This window comes from Anabrus simplex, chromosome 12 (assembly GCF_040414725.1).
Source record: "Anabrus simplex isolate iqAnaSimp1 chromosome 12, ASM4041472v1, whole genome shotgun sequence".
NCBI classification, from domain to species: domain Eukaryota; kingdom Metazoa; phylum Arthropoda; class Insecta; order Orthoptera; family Tettigoniidae; genus Anabrus; species Anabrus simplex.
The window spans coordinates 47982604-48006211 of NC_090276.1; the positions used below are offsets into that span (position 1 = coordinate 47982604).

Here is a 23608-nt window from a genome sequence, read left to right on the forward strand (position 1 = left end):
TTTTTCAGTATACTAAGCTAATTTGAATTGCATATCACCAGAAATACAGCTAATAATGTTCAGCTCTCAGAACTTGCCCGGCAGGTAAAGTCTTATCGGGCCCTCGAAGTGGCCGAGAAATTACGCGCCGGGTAACGACGATTTATGCTGCCGATAGCGCTACCTGGGAGTGGTCGGACGGAAACATCCTTTTACGCGGAGGGCAAATTACGCGCTACTTTACCAGTAGGTGGTAGAACCGGCCCTCAGATGTACGAACACTGCTCGACTTTGGTTATTTCCATCACGCACCGCTGTCATCAGGCAATTGGCATAGGAAGCGTGATCACGGCCAGAATGATGTAGGCCTACCCACATCCCACCTGGCAGAAACATTACGAAGTTCAGGTAAAGTACTTTCAAATGTACATATCGTTGGGGTAGAGGTAAAAGACATTAAGAGCAAATTATTCCTTTTCTGTACCACGAAGAGATCATCAAGCGCATAGGAAGGGTCTACCCCATTGTTTATTTTAGAAAAAAAAAAAAAATCACCAATTGCATTTCTGGTTCAATTATGGCCAGGAAAAAAGTTCATTTATCTTAAGATAATGGAAATGTCAATTTTCGGGAAAAAATAAATAGTTGCCATGACTTCTCAATCATCCCTCGGATACATAACACACTCATCCAAAAAGTATTTTAATTGCGGAGTTACTGGTTGCAAGAATTCACTAAATCCACTGATATTTGCACAAACCCGCTCCAAAATACATGAGCATGTCACAGTCTTGTTTACCAAACCGTATACAAGATATGTATTCTTAGCATACCGATTTATTTTCTTCAGGAATTAATAACACTGTATTACAGTTACCTGAATATGTGCTGTCTCGGTGGGATATGATAACCAGTGTTCTAGGCTATACTCGAATGGTTTAAGGTTTTCTGAACGAATATACATCAGGGTGGAAAGGACCTCAACGGCGATGCAGCAACATTATTTATCCACCAGCGTTCCCATAACATTACACAAAGTTTCAGAATCGGTAATCCAACGCGTTTTAGAACTATAATTTGATAGACGGTTAATAAAAAATTATTACTAGCAACATCAGACATAAAAATCAAGTAAGCAACCTGTCCCTCAACAGTCCAGCCTCCCGGCTTTAGTATTTCCTGCTAATTTTTGCAAGCCAAGCTTGTTCTCTTCTCTGCAGTTCCGATAGCCATCCACACAGTTTACTAACTTTCTCACTGTCTTACACTACAGCACAAGAGTACAGTATGAAGGCGTAACGTATAATTCACAGGTTCAGCCCACGTGATCGCCGCTCGACAAATCACCACCCATAAGAGGAATCCACCAATATTATTATTATTATTATTATTTTTTTTTGCTATGGGCTTTACGTCGCACCGACACAGATAGGTCTTATGGCGACAGTGGGATAGGAAAGGCCTAGGAGTTGGAAGGAAGCGGCCGTGGCATTAAGGTACAGCTCCAGCATTTGCCTGGTGTAAAAATGGGAAACCACGGAAAACCATTTTCAGAGCTGCCGACAGTGGGGTTCGAACCTACTATCTCCCGAATACTGGATACTGGCCGCACTTAAGCGACTGCAGCTATCGAGCTCGGTAATATTATTGTTAACAACCAGCATCTTCAATGGGCCGCCTAAGTGCGTGGAATGGGAAGAGGGGACAACGAAAAGGGCAGCTTTGTTTTTGAAGTGCAGTATTTGTTTGAAGTCTGCGGCTCACTTCGATTTTATTTTATGGCTTGATCATTCGAGTTCCCTAGTGCTCAAATCACTTATCAAACCTGTAAACGTAAACTCGTGTCCTTATTCCGAGATGGTGCAGCTCTTTTCAGGCCTTATTAACCACATACCACACCTCCTGCCATTCTTAAATTCCTGGCAGTACCGGGAATCGAACACGGGCCTCCGTGGACGGCAGCTAATAACACTAACAGTTACGCTACGGAGGCGGACATCAAGCCTGTGAAATAACAGTACATTATGCAACAAGCCTATAATGACAATTCAAACACGAGTGTTTATAAAACGAGCAAAGCGAGTTTTGTAATTTCTATACGAATTTCTGTAGAGATGTCGCTTGACAGTTTAGTTTACTGAATAGAGCCCATGCGCTGGGTTAATTTTCCGTGAATGGATCGGAGACCTTGACATTTTTTTTTGGCCTGTTGCTGTGCGTCGCACCGACACAGACAGGTCTTATGGCGACGATGGGATAGGAAAGGGCTAGGAGTGGGGCGGAAGCGGTCGTGGCCTTAATAAAGGTACAGCCCCAGCATCTTGGCAATGTCATGTTTTCAAAGCTTTGACAGGTTATCATAACCTAGCTTTATTTCAAATACAAATTGTTTATTGTACATTTGGTGAAGTGGATTTGCGAGAATGTGCCGTGTGGTTGTGAAATATTGGAAGTAGAAGGTGCATTGATGTTAATGTGTGTGTCCGAGATGTTTGATTTTGGAAACACATGCGAACCTAGTACGTTGAGCGCAGGTGCGATGTTATCCTTACCTAATTGGTCAAACAGTTGTATCATAATGAAACTTGAACTATAATGAGCCTCATTAAGATTCAGTTTTCCGGCATATAATATTCACATTTCGGCAGCGTCGAGCATAAATGTAATTACGATACGATCTTTCTTCTTTCCTTTTCTACCGCTTTTCTCGTCCCTGAGGGGTCGTGGGTGCGAGCTGTGTACAACATGTGGATTTGGCCCTGTTTTACGGCCGGATGCACTTCCTGGCGCCAACCCTATATGGAGGGATGTAATCACTATTGCGTATTTCTGTGGTGGTTGGTACTGTAGTGTGTTGTCTGAATATGAGGAGGTAAATGTTGGGACAAACACTCCCAGTCCCCGGGCCAGGAGAATTAATCAAAGGCGATTAAAATCTCCGATCCGGCCGGGAATCGAACCCGGGACCCTCTGAACCGAAGGCCTCAACGCTCACCATTCAGCCAATGATTCGGACGTAATAACGATACGATACTTACTGGCCTACGAAAAATATCTCTACCCAGTGCGTCACTCCACGTGGAGTTGGTAAGAACTCATCCAGCATTCTTAGATTTTCACGGATACAGCAGGGCACGCACTAAGGCGGTTTGAGTCAAAGCACAGAATGTGGTCAAAGCATATTCCCCCTCCACGAACCTACTACGCTGGCGTAGCAGGGCGAGAGGTGATACTCCCACGTGGCGCCCCCTAGGTGGCGAATAGGAGGGGTCCTAACCGGCGTGCCGGCGCCCTGAAGGGAAATAAAATACCTCTCGCGGAACAAACACACAACCCCCTGTGGGTGGGGGACGCTGGCGAAGAATACACCCACGCTATGCCCTGCCTGTCGTAAGAGGCGACTAAACGGGGCGACAAAGGGATGATTGTATTAGAACCATGAAACTACTTGTGATTAGTACTACCACGCGGGAAACACAATGGGTCGCTTGTACTTGCGCGTATTACCACTGTGTTAGGTACTAAGTAGGTTTGTGATTGGTGGAAACAGAGTGCGTTGCCAGCTTCTACAGTACCTGCGATTAGTACCACTTTAGGACAGACACCATGGTTCTGGCTTGCCTATGATTAGTACCCACTATATGAGGAACACCACGGGATAGTGCGAGTCCCTGACGCCAGTAGACTCATTTGATGAACACCATAGGTTTGCGTTGCCTGTAAACGGCGCCGCAATGTGCGAAACACCATAGGTCTGTATTTCACGTGCGAATTTCATTACCTGTGAGTAGTACCATACTGTGTGCAATGCCGCGAGTCAACGCTACTTTTGATTAGTACCGCATCATGACCAATACCATGGTTCTACTTTCCTAGGGATAAGTACCATGAGGGGGCGATGACTTGTATGTTGGACCCTTTTTGGACAAAAAGCATCATCGATTCAGTATTATGCTATAGAAGCAGTCCATTGGTCAGTGATACTATTGTTTCACGTCAGTTTCTGTGAATGAGGCATTGCGGGTCGGTCCCACTGATTGTTTTAAATTCATATCCATCCATTCATTCATTCTTCATCCTCACGTTTTGAATCCTGGTCAGTGGAGGATTTTGGACTTCTAATTTGTCATTCCATTTTGTCTCATTTCATACCATTAGGGGCCGATGACCTAGATGTTAGGCCTCTTCAAACAAGCATCATCATCATGATCATCATCTTCCCCCTAGTCTACTGAAGCTGTCACTGGCGCGGCACACGGCCAGGAATATCAAAGCCGGCGCATGATAATGTTTAAACCACAGTAACACAATCCGCGCATATACTTTGTAAAATACCGATAACTTTACATCTCGCCCACCTGCCTCTCCCCGGCGAAACGTCAAAATGACTCGAACTGGGGCGAGGGGTTCCTACAGGGACTGGTTTTCTAAGCGCATTAATCCAGGTATGATTGTTGAATGACTACTAATTCCCCATTTTTCTTGTTCACAGCTGTTGACCATCAACGAGAAGTACCGCCCAATGCCGGAACTGCACGAGCTCTATAAAGAAATGGACCAAGCACGTGCCTGTTCTTCAGTAAACAAGGAATAGCATTTAAAAGTAAATAACGTTTATAGATTAATAGCCATCATATTGATATATTACTTACAGGTATATTAATGTTGATGTAACATGCGTAATAGCTATCACATTAATATTATAATGATATTAATTCTGATACAGTATGTACATATATAATCTCTGAAGATGTAGGTAGTGTACCGGATTATTTTTTGAACTAATAAATATACATTTCAAACTAAAAGTGGAATTATTTCTTGAATGGAAACATCTGTTAACTGTCCGTAGACTAAACAGACAGTTCTAGGTTTTGCATTTTCTTGTGCTGTGTAAGTTCTTTCCCAAATTCTGAGTGGCTTTTTTAATAATGTTATTTGTTTTACGTCCCACTAACTACTCTTAAGGTTTTCGGAGACGCCGAGGTGCCGGAATTTAGTCCCGCAGGAGTTCTTTTTACGTGTCAGTAAATCTACCGACACGAGGCTGACGTATTTGAGCACCTTCAAATACCACCGGACTGAGCCAGGGTCGAACCTGCCAAGTTGGGGTCAGAAGGCCAGCGTCTTAACCGTCTGAGCCACTCAGCCCGGGTCTGAATGGATCAGGAGTATCCTTGGTCAGTAAAGCACGAGAATATCGTTACTATCTGGCAAACTGATGGGAGTGCAAATTGTCACTATATCAGAAGAGATGAATCTTATAATAGTTGGTTTTGTCATCCAGAGAGAATGGCACGCAGGGAGTTACTCCCCCAAATCTGAATTACTGATTAAATGTATGTTCCACAGAAACACTACAAAGATAACATGGTCGGTTAAGTGATGAGACTTCTTGAAACCTAATAATTGAGATTTTTAAATCAGACATTCTACTTACTGCATAGGTTATTTTTTTGTAGTCACTTTCAATTTAAACTGTGCACCGGGTCCTACTTTTTTGAATGTCTCTTAAGAGACACACAATTAAATTTACATACCATAGAGGATCCAACCACTATAATATATTATAAGGCAACCTACCCTATTCGCATATCTGTCGTTTTTTAGCTGCTTTATTACCAATCTGAAGGCAATCCCTGTCCCTAATGCAGATCCAAGTTGAGTGAACGCCACCAATATTACCAAGGCCCAGCGAGGCTACAGCACCATGATGTGTGGTTTTCTCTTTCAGAGAGGCATTTAAAACAATTTGTGATTTTTTAAATATATTAAAAATCATTTTATTTAAATCACAATTAAATTCTTGATTTAAACTTCAACCCTGAAGGATAACATAGTGGAGTGCACGGATGTAGAACACTACCACAGTAAATTACGGAAGCTCTCGCTGACGCTAGGTCGCAAGAGATGCTTCCTCCCTTCGATTAATCCCATTTCCCGCGCGTTATGAAACCTGCCAGCCACATATACTGAGCAGGTTAACTCGCGTACAGACTTTTAACTTGGTGTAATAGGTGGCACTCTAAAACTGAACGGTTACGTTCCACCTTAAGACCATCAATAACATTTTACTTTCTAAATGACGTAAACACCATAAAATAATTAAAAGTCCACTCACGAATGCGAACATTCTCCACCGCAGGTGTACACAGGACACTTCATCAAGTTGAAATGGTAAACATACAAACATGTTCTGTCTTTCAGCGTTAAAGCGGATGTGGTGATTTTAGTTTTACAACCAAGTATACCAATAGAAGAGCTGCAGTCATAGTACTGGTTCACTCATGGCAGGACAAACGCTCCATATCACAGCACTACTGTCGACCAAAATAGCGTGTACTCGAGTTCGGAGGTTCTTTATTATGAAATAGCCAATAAACCTACAGAAAGTCCAATAACGCCATCGTTTTCCTAGTTTCATTTCATGGTAGGTCATGTAGTTTTCGATTTTAAAAATTTATATTTCAGTAACTTTTATCGCAAGTGGAACCCAAAAAGTGCCCATATTTAAACCTGTTTCAACCATGCATCAACTTCCAAACCTGTCCTCTGATAGTACAAATTAACACACTATCCACTGATATATTTTATATATTGCTTACAATTTTCAAAAAGTAAGTTACAAATTTTGCGTTCTTGTCGCGTTGTCATTTTTATAAATCCAATGGTTTTTCTGTAAATGAAGTAATGTTGAAAATATCAGGTCATATTTGTATTGGGTAGAAAAATAGGATAACTGTTGTTTAAAGGGGCCTAACATGTAGGTAATCGGCCCTGAATGATGTGGATTAGTAGCTGGCCGGTGCAGGGAAGTCTTAGGACGTTGCGCGATAGCGCGGGACACTGTGCCAGGCCTTCGCTAGAATTAAAATTACAGATTACAAGTTTCATGTACAGTAACATTTGCTTCCTGAAGAGATTCAAGTCAAAACAAGTGAAGTCAAATTTGAAACTTCAAATTCTGAAAGAGACTGACATGAATTAGAAATTGATGACGATATATGTAGTGATGAACTGTAAGCCGACAAACCAATGTATACACTCTAAATAGTCAGATATAGCCTATGCAAATTAAATCGTTTTAACTTACGCTAGCGACAGGTAATTATTAAAATACCGGGAGAAATTTAAGCAACCAGCGAGGCAAATGTTAGATGTAGATTCAACTCCCAGTGACGCGCGGCATGGCGCTGTCCCTCGCGCTATCGCGGTAACGTCGCAAGACTTTCCCTACAGCGGCCAACTTCTGATCGACATTATTCTACACAATACCAATTAATATTATACGGAGTGAATTCATTTGCGTATTACAGTCAAACAGCATGTTGTTGTTGTTGTTGTTTGAATCATCCGTCCATAGACGGGTTTGATTCAGCTTCTTGCCACCCTACCCTCCGCTAATCTTTTAATTACTATGTAACTACCGCATCCTACATCTGTACTAATCAGCTTGTCATATTCATACCTTGGTCTACCCCTACCGTTCTTATCGACTACACTTCCCTCAACAATCAACTTGAACAAATCCTGTGTGTCTTAAATGTGCCCTCTCTCTTCCCATCAAATTTAGCCAAATCGATCTCCTCTCACCAATTCGTTTCACTATCTCTTCATTCCTGATTCGATCTATCCATCTCACCTTCAGTATTCTTCTGTAACACCATATTTCAAAAGCTTCCATTTTGTTTCTGAACTAGTTATCGCCCATGTTTCACTTCCATACAATGCCATGCTCCATACGGAAGTCCTCAAAACCATCTTTCTAATTCTTATATCAATGTTCGAATTGAGCAAATTTCTTTTCTTAACAAAAGCCCTCCTTGCTTGTGCTGGTCTGCATTTTATGTCCTCCTTACTTCTGCCATCGTTAGTTATTTTACTATCCAAGTAACAATATTCATCTACCTTCTCTAAGACTTCATTTCCTAATGTAATATTTCCTGCACCACCTGACTTCGTTAGATTGCACTCTATTATTTTTGTTTTGGGCTTATTTTCATATTTCAGTCCTTCCCCATTTATTTTCGTCTTGATCTCCTTCCCCCAGACTCGGTTCATACCATACAGCAATTTCTCCAGATCATCTGCAGACTCAAGATAAAATAGCAACGGCAAATCTCAGGGTTTTGATTTCCTCTCCTTGGATTCCTCTTTGATTTCCTTTACCGCCTGTTCTATATAAACAGAAAATGAAGGGGAACAAATTGCAGCCTTGCCTCACTCTTTTCTCGATTGCTGCCTTTTCGCACTCATCGATTCTTATCACTGCAGACTGATTTTTATACAGATTGTAGATAACTCTTCGTTCTCAGTATATGCCATGGTTAGTCGGTTCGAGTCCCGTTGGTCGAAAATATTTCGCCATCAGAATGTTGGCCGGCAGGATAGGGGAGGTTGCGGTATACAATTTATACTCACTAGATTGCGTGCTAAAAGCATGGATTAAATGGCAAACCTCTTCAGTGCTCAGGCACTCAGGCGCTGTTGACGCTGATTCTTCCGTCGGACGGGGACGTAAAGCCTTGAGCAGATCCCTTGGTGCGATTCGACAGTTGTAGACTATTTGCCGGCACCGGGTTTCATCCTCTCCCTTCCTACTAACATATCAAATCATTAATTTCATCCCATTAACTCATCTGAGGTTGACGTCAGGAAGGGTATCCTGTCGTAAGAACTCTGTACGAAGATTCATCTAGATTCATACCAACCCCGTAGAGAAACGGGACAAGAGTTGGATATACACATACATGCTAATTTTGACTGTCGACGAGACTTACGTACTAGTATTTCATATAAATAGTTATTTACCACAAATTCATTCAACTAGTTGGATGCAGCAGAACAGTAGAACTATTTGATAGAAAATTTAGCTTCGGCGGTTTGGCAACCCTGAAGACCACCACCAAATGGAGAGCAGCGAAGCAGATCCTGCGTTCCTTGTAAAGAGGTAGGTCACTTCGTTCATGGCGTTCGTCAATGTCTTATCTGTACCACAAAGATACACTGGCTGCTGAAATAATTTACGTATAGCAAAAAAAGTACACCCCTAGAAATTCTTAATAGCGTAAATTTGGTGCTTCCCTGGCTTAGAAAGCTGTTACCATCGACCCTGTGCAACCAAATTAGAAAACAGATACAGTAATTACAGGTCCATATCCAGCGAAATACAGGCTACATTGATGTATGGTTTTCGACTTGAGAATTTTGATTATTTCAAAATGAAGGTTTGAGCGAAGCTATCAACATCTTTCCTCATACGGCCACTCCCTATGGTATATGGTTTGTAGAGACAACTGGTCCCCGTGTGAAGAGGGTAATAGAATATATTCTCTGGAAGGGGAACCCCAGGGGCTCTAAATTTCGGAGCATGGGTTAGCGTGCACGGGTAAGGCATTGTTTCCGCTTGTGCCACGCCCCTCTCACCTTCCTATCCGGCCTCCCTTGGTCAACTCTTGTTCTTTTCCGACCCCAATGGCATTAAGTTTGCGATGCCTAAGGCCATTTCCACGACATCATCCTTCAAAGAATCAAATCTTTTCCTCTAATTAGTGTCAAAGAGAGGATGGCTGTCCAGTTGTACTTCTTAAAACAATAATCACCACCACCAGTCAATTGGTGCAGAAGTTACATGGACTTTGAACAAAAGTTTCAAGCTCTGTGATTAAAGCAACGGGGACAATCATTCCTTACGTACTCCCTCCAGCGACACTTGATGGTAGGATCGCCGGGATAAAACCAGCTTTCGAACTAAGGACCCCACACGACAAGACCGATGTGAAGATTAAGATGATATTCGTTCTTTTACCCCTCCTTCCGTCCGACTCCGTGGTTACTCCGAGGGTCCCGGGTTCGATTCCGGACTGGGTCGAGGATTTTATCACCGATTAGTTTATTTCTATGATTCGATTTTGTTTATGGGTGCCGACTGCATTCTAGGTAGGACATTGGTCGCCCATGAGCTTCAATTCTGAAGAACTGCACTAGGCTTCTCCGGAGGCCACGCACCATCATTATTTACCCATCCCTCCAAGCTAAGAAATTCCACAAATATGAAACAAAGTACAAACGAAAAAAATTAACTATATGTGCCATTAGCCGGCCCCGCGGTGCAGAAGTTACGTGCCTGTTTCTTATTCGGAGGCCCCGGGTTCGATTCCCGGCCAGGTCAGGTTTTTAAAAAATCTGGATCCGAGGGCTTATTAGGGGTTCACTCAGCCTACGTGATTACAACTGAGGAGCTATCTGACGGTAAGATGGCAGCTCCGGTCTAGAAAAACCAGGTATAATGACCAGGAAGATTGGTCGTGGTCACAACACGACACCCCGTAATCTGCAGCGGTCGCTTGCCAGGCCATGGCCCTTCGGTGTTGTTGCGCCACGGGGTATAGTTTATTTAATGTCATTAAGCTAGCTGCAATCAATTTGCTACAAATGAAGAAAAAACAAGTAGCTATAACTTGCAGAAAAATATCCTAGCGTTCGTCTGGAGTTCCAGAATACCACCATACTAATTCAAGCATGATTATGGTATTAGTAAATATGACCGAGCTCGATAGCTGCAGTCGCTTAAGTGCGGCAAGTATCCAGTATTCGGGAGATAGTAGGTCCGAACCCCACTGTCGGCAGCCTTGAAAATGGTTTTCCGTGGTTTCCCATTTTCACGCCAGGCAAATACTGGGGCTGTACCTTAATTAAGGCCACGGCCGCTTCCTTCCCACTCCTAGCCCTTCCCTATCCCATCGTCGCCATAAGACCTATCTGTGTCGGTGCGACGTAAAAAAAAAAAAACATATGTTTGAACTGCGAGCAATTTTCAATAACACACACAATAACATAAGCGACACACATTAACACAAGCGAAACATTACCTTGATGAAAAGGGAGGGAGAAACCCAGTTCAGTGTAAGAGTTGGAAGGTCAGGCCTAAGGCAATGTGGTCCAGACAAAAGAGGTAGGGATCACTTCTGGAATGCGGCCGATTCTCTCAAGGTAGCTAACAGCCAGTGGTCACTGCTATGCTTTTGTCCACGCAAATCAACGTTGCCAAATATCAACCTAGGCGTATTTCATTCGTCCTGCGATTACGGGAAACGAAGCGCTGCTCTACGACATTTAAAAGCAAGTAGGCAGCAGCAACGTTCAACGTTCATGTCACTTCCCTCCCGACCTGACCCACAAAATCTTTTAAATATATCTTGGAGGAGCCAAATTCCTTTAAAAGAAAAGGTTCAAGCAATCAACAGAAAAGAAAAAGAAAAAAAGATATTGCCATTTAATTTACTTGGAACAGGAAACAATATGGTCATGATTAGGGCCTGACTTGTCTAGTGGTGATCTGTTTTAAGAGTACGTACAATTGGGCAATCGTCCTAATTACACTAATCAAGAGAAAAAAAATGGACCGAACTCGATAGCTGCAGTCGCTTAAGTGCGGCCAGTATCCACTATTCGGGACATAGTGGGTTCGAACTCCACTGTCGGCAGCGCTGAAGATAGTTTTCCATGGATTCCCATTTTCACAGCAGGCAAATGCTGGGGCTGTCTGTACCTTAAGGCCACGGCCGTTTCCTTCCTACTTCTAGCCCTTTCTTGCATCGTCGCCGTAAGACCTGTGTGTGTCGGTGCGACGTAAAGCAACTAGTAAAAAGAGAAAGTGGAAGAGTGGCATACCTTGGAAGAATGAGGAATTTATCTGCAAACGAAAGGGGAGGGTCACGAATGGCACGAAATGAATTACTCCCGAGGCATCGTAAACGTAACACCGTTGAGATAGGAAGAGTTAACCAAGGGAGATCGAAAATGAGGAGCCTCACAAGTCAAGCAAGCTACGGGAACGGAACCATGGTCGTTAACCAACAGTCCTGAGTTGAGAGCCCCTGGTCCCGTTATAGTCGCCTCTTACGACGGGTAGAGGACACCGTGGGTTGTGTTCTGCCGCGCTGCACAGGTAGCTCGGTACAAAGTGCTGAGGATTACGGTGTCGAGTGTATTCAAAACCTGGAGTTTCCCAGACATTCGATACCGTAATATTAAAAGCAGCATTTTGACAGATAGGGCCGTAGGGAAGAGCATTACACGGTGTTGCCACATTCCTGCATTTTTTCTCCTTCCCCTCGCTTGCGTCACACTTGTTCGTTCGTTCAGACCGGTGTGTTCTGTTGTACGTAACTCAGAAGTGAGAGGTTTGGCAACTCCTAGCAACATGTACCGGCCAGCAGGCTTATCTCCATGATAACCATACCCCTACTCCCTTTCCCCCAACCAACCAACCAACCAACCAACCAGGCAGGCAGGCAGTAAACGGACCTCCCTTTAGAGGTCGGAATGGACCTTTCAATATTACGACTAGGTATATAGATGTAAACATTCACACACTTTCTCACAAAACCAATTCCAACAGCCACAAATCACACAATTATCTTTTACAGAAAGCTTTCTCCCATACCACAATGAGCGCAAGGAAATTTCAATATACCTGATTATCTAGTTTTTAGTTGAATATGACCTTTTAAAATGAAACTTTTCGACCTTAGAGTAAGAAAACCTTCCGAGGGGTATACTGCCACGTAATCTTTAATTCCCTCAGTCAAATTCTAGCACTAATATATTTGTGAACATTTCTGTAAGACATCGGTATAATGCAAGTTTCCAGACAGACCTCACGAAAAGCTTACAGGATTGATTACCAGCATAACTCTTTTGAATATAAATTCATTCACCTTTAAAAATGCAGAGTTCACGTAGATCAGTTTATTCTGAAGCATTTTTATCCATTTTTTTCAGCTTCTCACTTAAAGGAGGCTAACATCTATCCAAAATCAAACCAAATCCCATGGCGCAACAGCCCGACCAAGCGACCGCTGTTCAACCCGAAGGCCTACAGATTACGAAGCGTCATGTGGTCAGCACGACGAATCCTCTCGAATGTTATTTTTGGCTTTCTAGCCCGGGGCCAGTATCTCACCACCAGATAACCTCTACTGTAATCACATAGGCTGAAAGGACATCGAACAAGCCCTCAGATCCAGGTAAAAATCCCTGACCTGGCCGGGAATCGAACCCGAGGCCTCTGGGTAAGAGGCAGGGACGCACCGCGGGGCCGGCCCAGAATCTATCGGTGGATATAAATCGATGGTGATCGTTTAACTGAACATAGATCAGTCCAGCTCCTTGGCTGAAGGGCCAGCCTTTTCGGTTCTGAGAGTCCCGACCGGGTCTGAATAATTCCTGACAAGGACTACACGTTTTTTGTTCGTCTTAACACACAGCTCGTCAGTCATACAGCACTCATCATACCTACCAATCACAACACAAGCACGCTTCCTTCCACGGGGGGGGGGGGTTGGTGTCAGGAAGGCCACCCGGTCGTAAAACTGGGCCAGGTCCATATATACAATACGGATCGCACCCACGACCCACTACGGTGTGGAAAATCGACGGCGGCGACAGCAACATCGAAAGCACAAGAAGGAAATCCTTCACCGTAGAACGAACGAAGTAAGCAACTAAAGAAGGCAGCTTCTCTAATAAAAGTTGAAAATAAAGACTTTTTATTGAATATGTCTTCAAAAGTCTTGGTGCGCCACTGCCAACATATCTCAGTTTAGTACAGCAGAACACGGCAGTGTCCAGTATTGTCTAATAGTGTATTTGATGTCACAGCTATAAATGAGCCGAGATTTCAGCAGAAGCTACATTTTGATCTGGCCTGTGCCAAGGGTTAGATACAAAATTCCTACTACGTAGTACCCGCATTGGAACCTGGAAGGTCCTAACAGTATAAATAGCCCTCGTATATAATTTCGATCGCACAAATGTGACAACTTTACAACTTGGGACGCAGAACTTAGTTTTACAGTGCTCTTTCAGTACGCACGTACGAAATCCTCTGAGATCTCGGCAATACATTCTAAACCTGATTTAGTTGGATACCAGGCTTCTTGTTGTGGCGAATAGCTTCGTAATAACGATCATCGTTCTACGAAATAACCAAGGATCGACTTTGTATTGTTTTTTACTTGTTAGAGTGCCAGAACCAAGGGTGAACTCGTCTTGCTAATATACTGCATGCGTTGGTAGACTAAGACACCGCCCAAACTATTATTGTTAAACGGCTGTCTCGAAGGACACTTCAGCTACCAAAAACAACACACCACCCACAGCTGGCCTTCCCTAATGAACTAAGGGCATTGTATTCGTAAACATTACAATCAGCTCTTGAGGACTGGTTTCTAACCTAGGCAACACTGGTTACTGATAAGTTATCGCTTGATCTCTGCCCTTCTGTCTGTATCGCCAAAGCTGACAGATGCATATTTTTCTGTCGCGTAAATAGGCGAAGAGATTTATACTGACCTGGTAATACACAGCGATTGAGTGCATTATCCACGAACAAGCAATTTCTCCGATGAAGAGGTAATTTTATAACTATCCGCTATGAAACAATCTACGTGCTAGTAGGCTGATTAATAAGAAAATATCAAAGTACGCAGAATCACACCATTTCTCTGTTATTGCAGAACAGAGGCCATACCAGTGGACACAAGTGTCTATACTACTGTTTAAATGCTTATTAGAAGCGAACGGGTGGGCGAATATCTAACCGAATCACACCAAGTACAGCTACAATCTTTCTATGTTTAAAGGCGGTGGGCTAAACAATACATTCTTACATGTTCAGTTCTTTAGCTACTTTAATCGGAAGAGTAGAAAGAACCAGTTTCTCGGCCCTGCATGAACAAATATCGAATTCAAAACAGCCAAATTAAAACTACCATCAGACCATACCACTCAATATGCCTTAATATATATAACCCGTAAGTTTTCCAGTTCGTTGAAACTAAAACAATATTAATACTAGAAAATACCTGGAAAAGAACACATACTGGACACTTAAAAAAATACATTTCCCCCACTTAAGCAAAGAAAAAAACCGTAAGTGATCTTAATGTCTTTCCAAAAGTGCAGACGTATCACCAATGTTTTACAATTTAATATTTATTTTTAGTCTGTACGAGACTTTCAAAGTATGTAATCAAATAAGCAATACTATTTGAACTAGCTTAAAGGAAAGTAAAACAATGCATTATTATTGATAGAAAACATATATTACTTTTCGCAAACACATTTTCAGGGGAGTTGAAGGACATCAACACATTTCGAATGCAACGGCTTCAACAGTCAGTCGAAACACCATTCCCGTCGAGTTTGTATGGGCTTGCATGTGTAATCTGTTCTGGACGTATACATTCCTCCTACAGACCAGCAATTCGATCCCTGTTGATTTGCGAAAGCACTGTAATCGTACATCTTGTGCATCGCTCACGGAATGAGAATGTGCTGCAAACATCAACTGGTCACCGCTGACGATTTCCGTGTACTTGTGGACAAACCAGTTTATAGCATTTACTACGTCTGCTGTAACCGGAGTTGTCAAATCGTCTACTAAACTCGGCACGGAGAAAGGGTAAAGAAAGTGGTTTGGCAACCTCTCCACAACAAGCAAGAATTGACAGCTGGCTTCCAAGAACTGACCCTGTCATGTTTTGTCCCTAAGTATACATTAGCCTCTAGCCAAGTCCGGTATCGCTTCCACCCGTATCAAAGACTTCCCCATCACCTTTCCCATCGAACAATTTTGCCCAACTCCCGTTTTTTGTTCCAATCCCGAAGGTTTGAGACTTGGGGAGCCTTACATTTTACGCATTTATGTTTAACATTCCGGTTATATTTTAGAGAGGATAGTTATCGCATTGTACTTATAAATCAGTAACACTGGCACCAAGACTACAACATATGGAAGTGCCACTGGCTTCTCCAGCATTGAGTCATCATCTTCCTCAAGGACACTAACTTGCACTCCAATATCTCATAAAGTTACATTATATTTATTATTTCCCCCGATAATTACAATATTATTACTCTAATCACCTGTATCGATAAGATCTTTGAGTTAAAGCGGCTATAACCAACCCTAATACAAACAAAATCACTTGCCTTAAGCTGAATAAATGAAGCATTAAATATAATTTTAATTCTGGATCAGATCAACTTCATCTTCGCCTGAGTTTGCTTTCATTATGCTGAAGACAAACATCACGGTGCTGTTCCATAACTTTTCATTTTCCACAGGATAATCATAATTTTTTTAAAAAAACTGAGGATATCTTTATGAAATTTTGCACAGCGTATTCTATTTACACGAGCAACTTATTTCTTTAACACAAGTAATGTAACAATTTTTAAATAACTAGCATTGCAATGACACGAAAGGTAACGATTCAGAAAAAAATCATGCACATACAGAAGGAATATTTTAGTGTCTGGAGAATATTGAAGCTTTTAAATCGTCCAAGAAAATAATTGTGTACATATTCAATGAGCTGCATTTACAATCAATTTCGTTGCAGAACCGAAATAAGCAAAAATGTTTTTTAAATACGTCTAATAATTGACTTTTTAAACATCTATCAAGCAAAATTTTGTTGAAGTAGCATTCGTAGTTACCGAGTTAAAAATGAAATTTACTAAGTTATTGAAGTTGGGAAAAAATTGTACCTACCCCATTAAGTGATGAAAAATGTGTATTAGCATGAATGTCACGAGACGGCAATTGAGACAACCTGCGCAGCCATCTAATAATAGTGGCTTGGCATATAGACAATAAAATAAATAGGTTTTATCAAGGGTGGTCTGAGAAATTCAAACGTTTCATTCGATCGAAGAAGTGAAGAGCCCGTTAACGGTGCATTATTTTAAGACTCCTATTGTATTCAATTGGCAGCACGCTTCATTGGTTTCTATTGTACGTCCCATCAGAACAGGCTGGCCATGGCCTGGTTTTCAAGTCAGACCAGCACAATTAGTCATCGATCGTATCACAAAGAGCAACTTAAGCATTTGAACATTTTCTGCTGTAATAAGTAGAAATAGAATATTTTCGCAATTGTATTGTGATCTCAATTCACCACTGACCTGCATTTCGATGAACACCCACTGTAAACAGGGACAAACAACATAGCTACCATGCCAGTTGAGGCGCTGTGGTCGACGAAAGTAATGCACAGCATGCAGTAAGGCACATGACCTCGCTTTTTTGTTTTTTCGTTTACTACCAGAATAACTGGTACAACTGGAGCCTAAACGGTGCGATGCTGAGTGAAATGAGCTGGGAAGAAACGTCTTAACATCACGATTTCACGTTATTTCTACCTATTGCGATGATCATACATGAAGCCGCTTCCAGCATTCTTGGAAGCAGTCCGATGTTAATAAGAAAGAACATGGCATACTCTATTTGGTGGGAGTGAATAAAATAGTCGATCGCTTGGTTCCTATTAGCTATTAAGGCATGTATTCACCAGTAACATTATCTCGGATAACGGGTATTATCTCGGTTAAAAATTTTACCGGAGATTGGTTGGCCGGTAAAATGGGAAATCTAAGATGATAGCCTTCCAAGATGGCAACTCGTAGACGGCTGGAATATCTAATTGAAAGAGAAAATTTTAGCGACGAGTAATATGATCAAGATTATGCAATTAATAAACGTCCTAGATGGATAAAAGAACGCGTGACATATTTCGAGGAATACGACGACACTGATTTTCGGACATTTTAGGTTATCTAAAGCTTCGACAGTGTTATCCGTTATCGAACATGACCTGCAATTCCGTCCGTCTCCATAGCTAAATGGTTAGCGTGCTGGCTGGCCTTTGGTCACAGGGGACCCGGATTCGATTCCCGGAAGGGTCGGGAATTTTAACCATCATTGGTTAATTCCGCTGGCACGAGAGCTGGGTGTATGTGTTGTCTTTATCATCATTTCATCCTCATCACGACGCGCAGGTCGCCTATAGGTATCAAATCAAAAGACCTGCATCTGGCGAGCCGAACATAACCTTGAACATTCCTGGCACTAAAAGCCATACGCCATTTCCATTTACCTGGAATTCTCAACACACAGGTAGGCCAAGTTGAATTCTCGACTGCAGCTTACATCTTGAACAGTACCCGACTAAGTGACTTTTTAAATGAAGAATTAAGGAATATTGCCTTATCTGAGAGAAAGATACAATGTGTACGCTATAATTTGTTTTCTTATTCTCTATGTTGTTAATGCTTTCTGTCACCAAATTCAATAACAATTCACTCTCTTGGAAAGTCATATTAGGCTTCTTTGTTTCTGCTCAATAGCGGACATCATTTATGCAGTCCGACTCGTTGGCTGAACGGTCAGCGTACTGGCCTTCGGTTCAGAGGGTCCCGGGTTCGATTCCCGGCCGGTTCGGGGATTTTAACCTTAATCGGTTAATTCCAATGGCACAGGGGCTGGGTGTATGTATTGTCTTCATCATCATTTCATCCTCATCACGACGCGCAGGTCGCCTACGGCGGTCAAATAGAAACACCTGCACCTGGCGAGCCGAATCATTTCATCATTTATGCAAATGATTTGCAAACCCCGAATCAAAAACCTGTTTACATTTCGGTAGTGGCGGCAGCACGTAGTCATTTGCTTTCCATGCGTTCGTATGAAAAACTTACGGTTCAAAAAACTTACATTATCTCCGAGTTATTAAAATTAAGATAACAGCAGAAGTAACTGACGTTGGTGAATGCGGGTCTAAGTGACCGAACTACCAGTGCGTGCCGTAATTACAATGTTACTATTCCTTAATATAGAGTGTTCCAAAAGTCGCATTACCCCCCCCCCCCCTTCCTCTAACTGGATACTATTTGCTTTTCCTTCTTGCAGGTAATATTGGTTCGTGAAAATAATGGCCAGTGACTAATTACACCTGGAGCAATGAAGTGTTATGAGTACCTGGGCTTCTGAAGGACCTCGCACTGGAAAAACTAAGATCCCAAATCATTTCAACACTACATATAATATAGCTGCACACCCGAAACCAACAATACTGCGTCGGGAGAAGTAACTGTTGGAACCGGTTCCATGAAAGACAGACCGCAAGAGTAAGGCACGTGTGCGGAAGTCACAGCATCAGTGGAACGGTTGCCGGTAGTCCACGTTTTGGGAACTGTATCGAACACTTCCAGTAACTGCACATGTATCACGTCGGTTCTCCAGGTCTTGACCACTCAACTCATTCCCAAACGAAGGTCTGATCTGTTTTAGGCCTAAGTCCTTCCACGCATGTGTCGCTGTAATGCCGTTTTCCAATGTGAGGTCGTTTATGAGACGAGGTACTCAAGACAAGTCGTTGCTCCAGGATGTAATTAAATTCATCGGCCATTATTTTCACGAACCAATATCACCTGCAACAAGAAAAAGCATACACTACACATTTATGTGGGGAGTAATGAGATTTTTGGAACATCCTGTATATAGCTACTGTCCACGTAGAGCGTAGAAGGAAATTCTGCTAGTTCTTTTATAACGTATATTTTTATTTGAAATCTAAATCAAGAGAATTTGCTCCCGTTGATCAGAGTGAATTCGGGATAGGGTGGATTTGAATTCCACCATCAGCAACCCTCAAAGAGAGTATTCGATAGTTTCCCCATTTACACACCAGGCAAATGCTGGGACTGTACCTTATGGCCACGGCCAGTAACATCCCAATCCTAGCCTTTTCCTATCCTTGTATCGTAGAAAACTTTCTATGCATTACTGCGACTTTAACCATTAGAAAAATAAAAATCTGTCTCTACATTCTGTTATTCCTGAATACTGATGGTTTTGTGTAATGACTGCTCATAGAGGAGGGGCTAGAAATCATCCTCTGCGCCAGAGGTCTTGCTCAGACCGTAATGTCCTTATCAAACATATATGTTATTAGGACTGAATGGTTCAAACGCATAGCAGGAAAGGTCTGAAATTCGTATCGCTCCTCACCGTAATGCTTAGACATTTCAGTCTTGAGGACAACTGCTCGAACATCTGCCTCTACAACGAGAAAAAATAATTATTTATTCAATAGTTAGTTCAGCATGGAAAGAACTTCATCCCACACACATAACGAGATACGCTGATACGGTTCTGTTAAAGTTGCGCTGTGGAGATTCCCGCCAGGAGTAGAAGTGGTTTGACAGCTGTCTTGAGCAACTGCTACCTGCGCTGCACCGCAGGGACTTATTTCCAGGTTCAACGAATGGTGTGAATATCTGTACAACTAATTTTTGAAATCTCTCTATATAAAATGTCCTGACTGACTGATCCATAATCGCCGAGCCAAAACTTCTGGACATAAAGAAATGAAATTTTCGGGATACATTTGTATTAGGGTGTAGGTGCTCACTAAGGGAGGATTTTTGGATATTCCGTCGCTCAGGGGGCGAAAAGGGGGTGAATTTTAAAAATGAGGATATCTGTATCTAAAAACTTGAAAGTTTACAGACGTCAAAATTGGTATTTGGAATCTCCTTTAAAAATAAACACGTATTCTTTGGTTTTGAAAAAAAAAACCTTGACGGGTGTGGGGTGGAAGAATTGAAAAATTAGTTGAATTATTTGTCATACAAATACCAAAAATCTAAAGATGTTACAAACGTGAAAACTGGTATTTGGAATCTCCTTTAAAAATAAACACGCATTTTGCACGGGGATCAATGTGTTGGGGGGGAGGGGGGTGAAAACGGAGGTGAATTCCTTTTACGAGGATACATATATCTCAAAAGCCGAAGATGTTGTTACAGTCGTGATAATTGGTATTTGGAAGCTATTTTGAAGAAACGGGTACGGTTTGTTTCTGAAAAATTCGAGTGTGGAGTGTGAAAGGAAGTGAAAAAAAAAAAAAAAGAATGTTTTTCTGGAGAAACTTGTATCTGGAAACTGAAGGTTACAAGACGTGGAAACTGGTATTTGGAGTCACCTTTAAAAATATATAAATACGCATTTTTTGGGTGGCTGAAACCAAATTAACGGGCGGGGGTGGAGTGAAAAAGGAGTTTAATTCCTTTCATGAGGATACTTATATCTCTAAAACTAAAGATGTTACAGACGTGAAAATTAGTGTTTGGGATCTCTTTTAAAAATAAACACGCATTTTTTTTGGGGGGGGGGAGGGAATCAACTCTCAAAACTGAAGATGTTACAGTCGTGATAATTGGCATTTGGAAGCTCCATTATAAATAAAAAAGGGTATTTTTGGTTTTCGGAAAACTAACTTACGGGTGGAGGGTGAAAGGAAGTGAAAAAAAATTATTTTCTTATGGAGAAACTTCTATCTCAAATAATAATAATAATAATAATAATAATAATAATAATAATAATAATAATAATAATAATAATAATAATCGCATGGTCTCAGCTACCGTGTGCAGACATTTCAATTTGACGCCACCTGGCTGTCTGCTCGTCAATTTCGACGTTCCGTTTTACTCTAGGCCCACTAGATAGCAGATCGAGTAAACCGAAACTCTCTTGGGCGTCTATGGCTGAGATTGAATGAATTCTGTCGGGTAAACACCAAATGTGTCACCAGAGATCTTTTACATGCCCCCATCGTACGACAAGGTGTGTCGAATGGACTTTTTTTCCGCCCTTCAAAAATCCGACTACCTTTGCCGGGTTTGAGCCCACTATCTTGGGATCCGGAGGCCGACGCAAAAGCTTAAGGTTACACACGTGAAAATTTGTATTTGGAATCGCCTTTAAAAATAAAGAAACACACGCATTTTTGGAGGGGTGGGGGGAATCAACCTAACGGGCTGGGGTGAAAAAATAGCTGAATTTTTGAGAGAATACTTATATCTCAAGAAGTAAAGATGTTAAATACGTGAAAATTGGTATTTGTAATATCCTTTAAAAATAAACACGCACTTTTTCGGAGGGTGAAATCAACGGGTAGGAAGGGGGGAAGGGGGGAAGGGGGTGAATAAGGAGTTGAATTACATTCATGAGGATTCTTATATCTCAACACTGAAGATGTTACAGACGTGAAAATTAGTATTTGGAATTTCCTTTAAAAATAAAGAAACACGCATGTTTTTTTTTCGGAAAATCGACGTAAGGGGCGTGGATTTGAAAATAAGTAAATAAGGAGTTGAAATATATTTATGAGGATGCTTTATCTTAAAAACTGAAACTGTTACAGACGTGAAATTTGGTATCTTCAATTTCCTTTCAAAATAAGCACGATTTTTTGTTTCCGGGAAGTCCACTTAGGGCGGAGAGGGGTGGAAAGAAGTGAAGAAGTTGAATTATTTTTATGAGTATACATTCATCTAAAAAAATTAAGGTGTTACAGACGTACATACATGAAAACTGGCATTAGGAATCTCCATAAAAATAATGAAACACGTACTTTTTGGTTTTCGGATAATTCAGTTAAGGGGCTGAAAAGAATTGGAAAAGCGGGTAAATTTTTAAAATGAGTACCGGTATATTTACATTATGAACATGTTAGAGACAAACTTGGTACTAGAGAGTCCTTAAAAAATAAAGGAACATGAACCGTTTTGTTTTCGGAGAAGCCACTTAACGGGGGTGAGAAGTGAAAAATACGTAGTTGAATTTTTTTAATGAAGATACTTATCTTAAAAACTGAAGACGTTACAGACGTGAAAAATTGGTATTTGGAACCTCCTTTAAAAATAAAGAAACACGAATTTAATTTTCGGAAAATACACTTAGATGGGAATGGGAGTAGGGGAAGGACTGATCGAGGGGTTGAATTATTTCTATGGGGATACTTATATCTCAAAAATTGTAGATGTTACAGATGTGGGAATATGTATTTGGAATCTCCTTTAAACATAAAGAAAGAGAAGACTGTTTCTCGCATGTACAGTTGTATGTCGCACGGTCGTATTAGCCCCAAAAGTTAATACCACAAACATGGTTAACAAAGAATCTCTGGGGTAAATGAAACTCAATTTTTGGGTGAGATGTTGTACTGTATGAATTTTCAGATACCGTTAATGTCTTAGTACAATGCCGAGGAACGACTACTTTGTTCAAATTACAAAATCCACGCGAGCGAAGCCGCGGGTCATTGCTAGTTAATATATATAAAATGTTATTCACTCTATCGATGTTGGTTTCTTGCACATTTAAAAGACTTGCATCTTATGTACATCAGTAGGTGAAATGTGTATAACTACGTAGTTCGACTTCATTTACAAACCAAGTGTGGAAACATGCAATCAGCTTTTCAATCTCATGAAGAATATCCACAGCCTGTTTGTAGCTAACTGACAGGGTCAGGAATAGTGTGAATGAAGGATGAAATACCACTAGGAAGAAAATGCTGCCGAATTCGAGATCTGGCGTGCTTTTCCGGACAAAGATTAATGGATGGCAAATGAAATTATAGCGAATTCGTTGAATAAAGAATGACCGGTGTAAGAGAAAAAACCTGTCTCATCCTACGTTTCCCCTGACATGCACCCCTTATGAAGTGATAGTGGTCAAGAATGAACCCTAGCTACTACCAATGAAAGGAAATTGTGTGTCCTGGCGAGGACTGTAGCATTCCCCTGGGTATAAAACATTAATAAATGACAAATTAAATTGTTTCAAACAGAGATGCTGATATAAAGATTAAGAAATCAGAAATAATATTTTGAAAACCCTGATAAGGGGTAAGTAGGCAGTGGACACTGTTACATTCTGAAACACGAATCTTCCCTGTGGAATTTCCAAACAAGACCTCTCGTTAAT

At 41.5% G+C, this 23608-nt stretch overlaps 2 protein-coding genes across 4 annotated transcripts in view; one reads left to right on the forward strand and one right to left on the reverse strand.

Moving 5' to 3' along the window:
* LOC136884239 (uncharacterized) overlaps nt 1–4787 on the forward strand; it is a 193635-nt gene extending 188848 nt beyond the window's left edge. Inside the window, exon 5 of the mRNA XM_067156302.2 lies at nt 4472–4787. Coding sequence (XP_067012403.2) covers nt 4472–4573 — 102 coding nt within the window. The 3' untranslated portion in view covers nt 4574–4787. The remainder of the gene's footprint in view (nt 1–4471) is intronic.
* Nucleotides 1–23608, reverse strand: part of msi (musashi) — a 612165-nt gene that overhangs the window by 62844 nt on the left and 525713 nt on the right. The gene's annotated exons all lie outside the window — the stretch shown is intronic.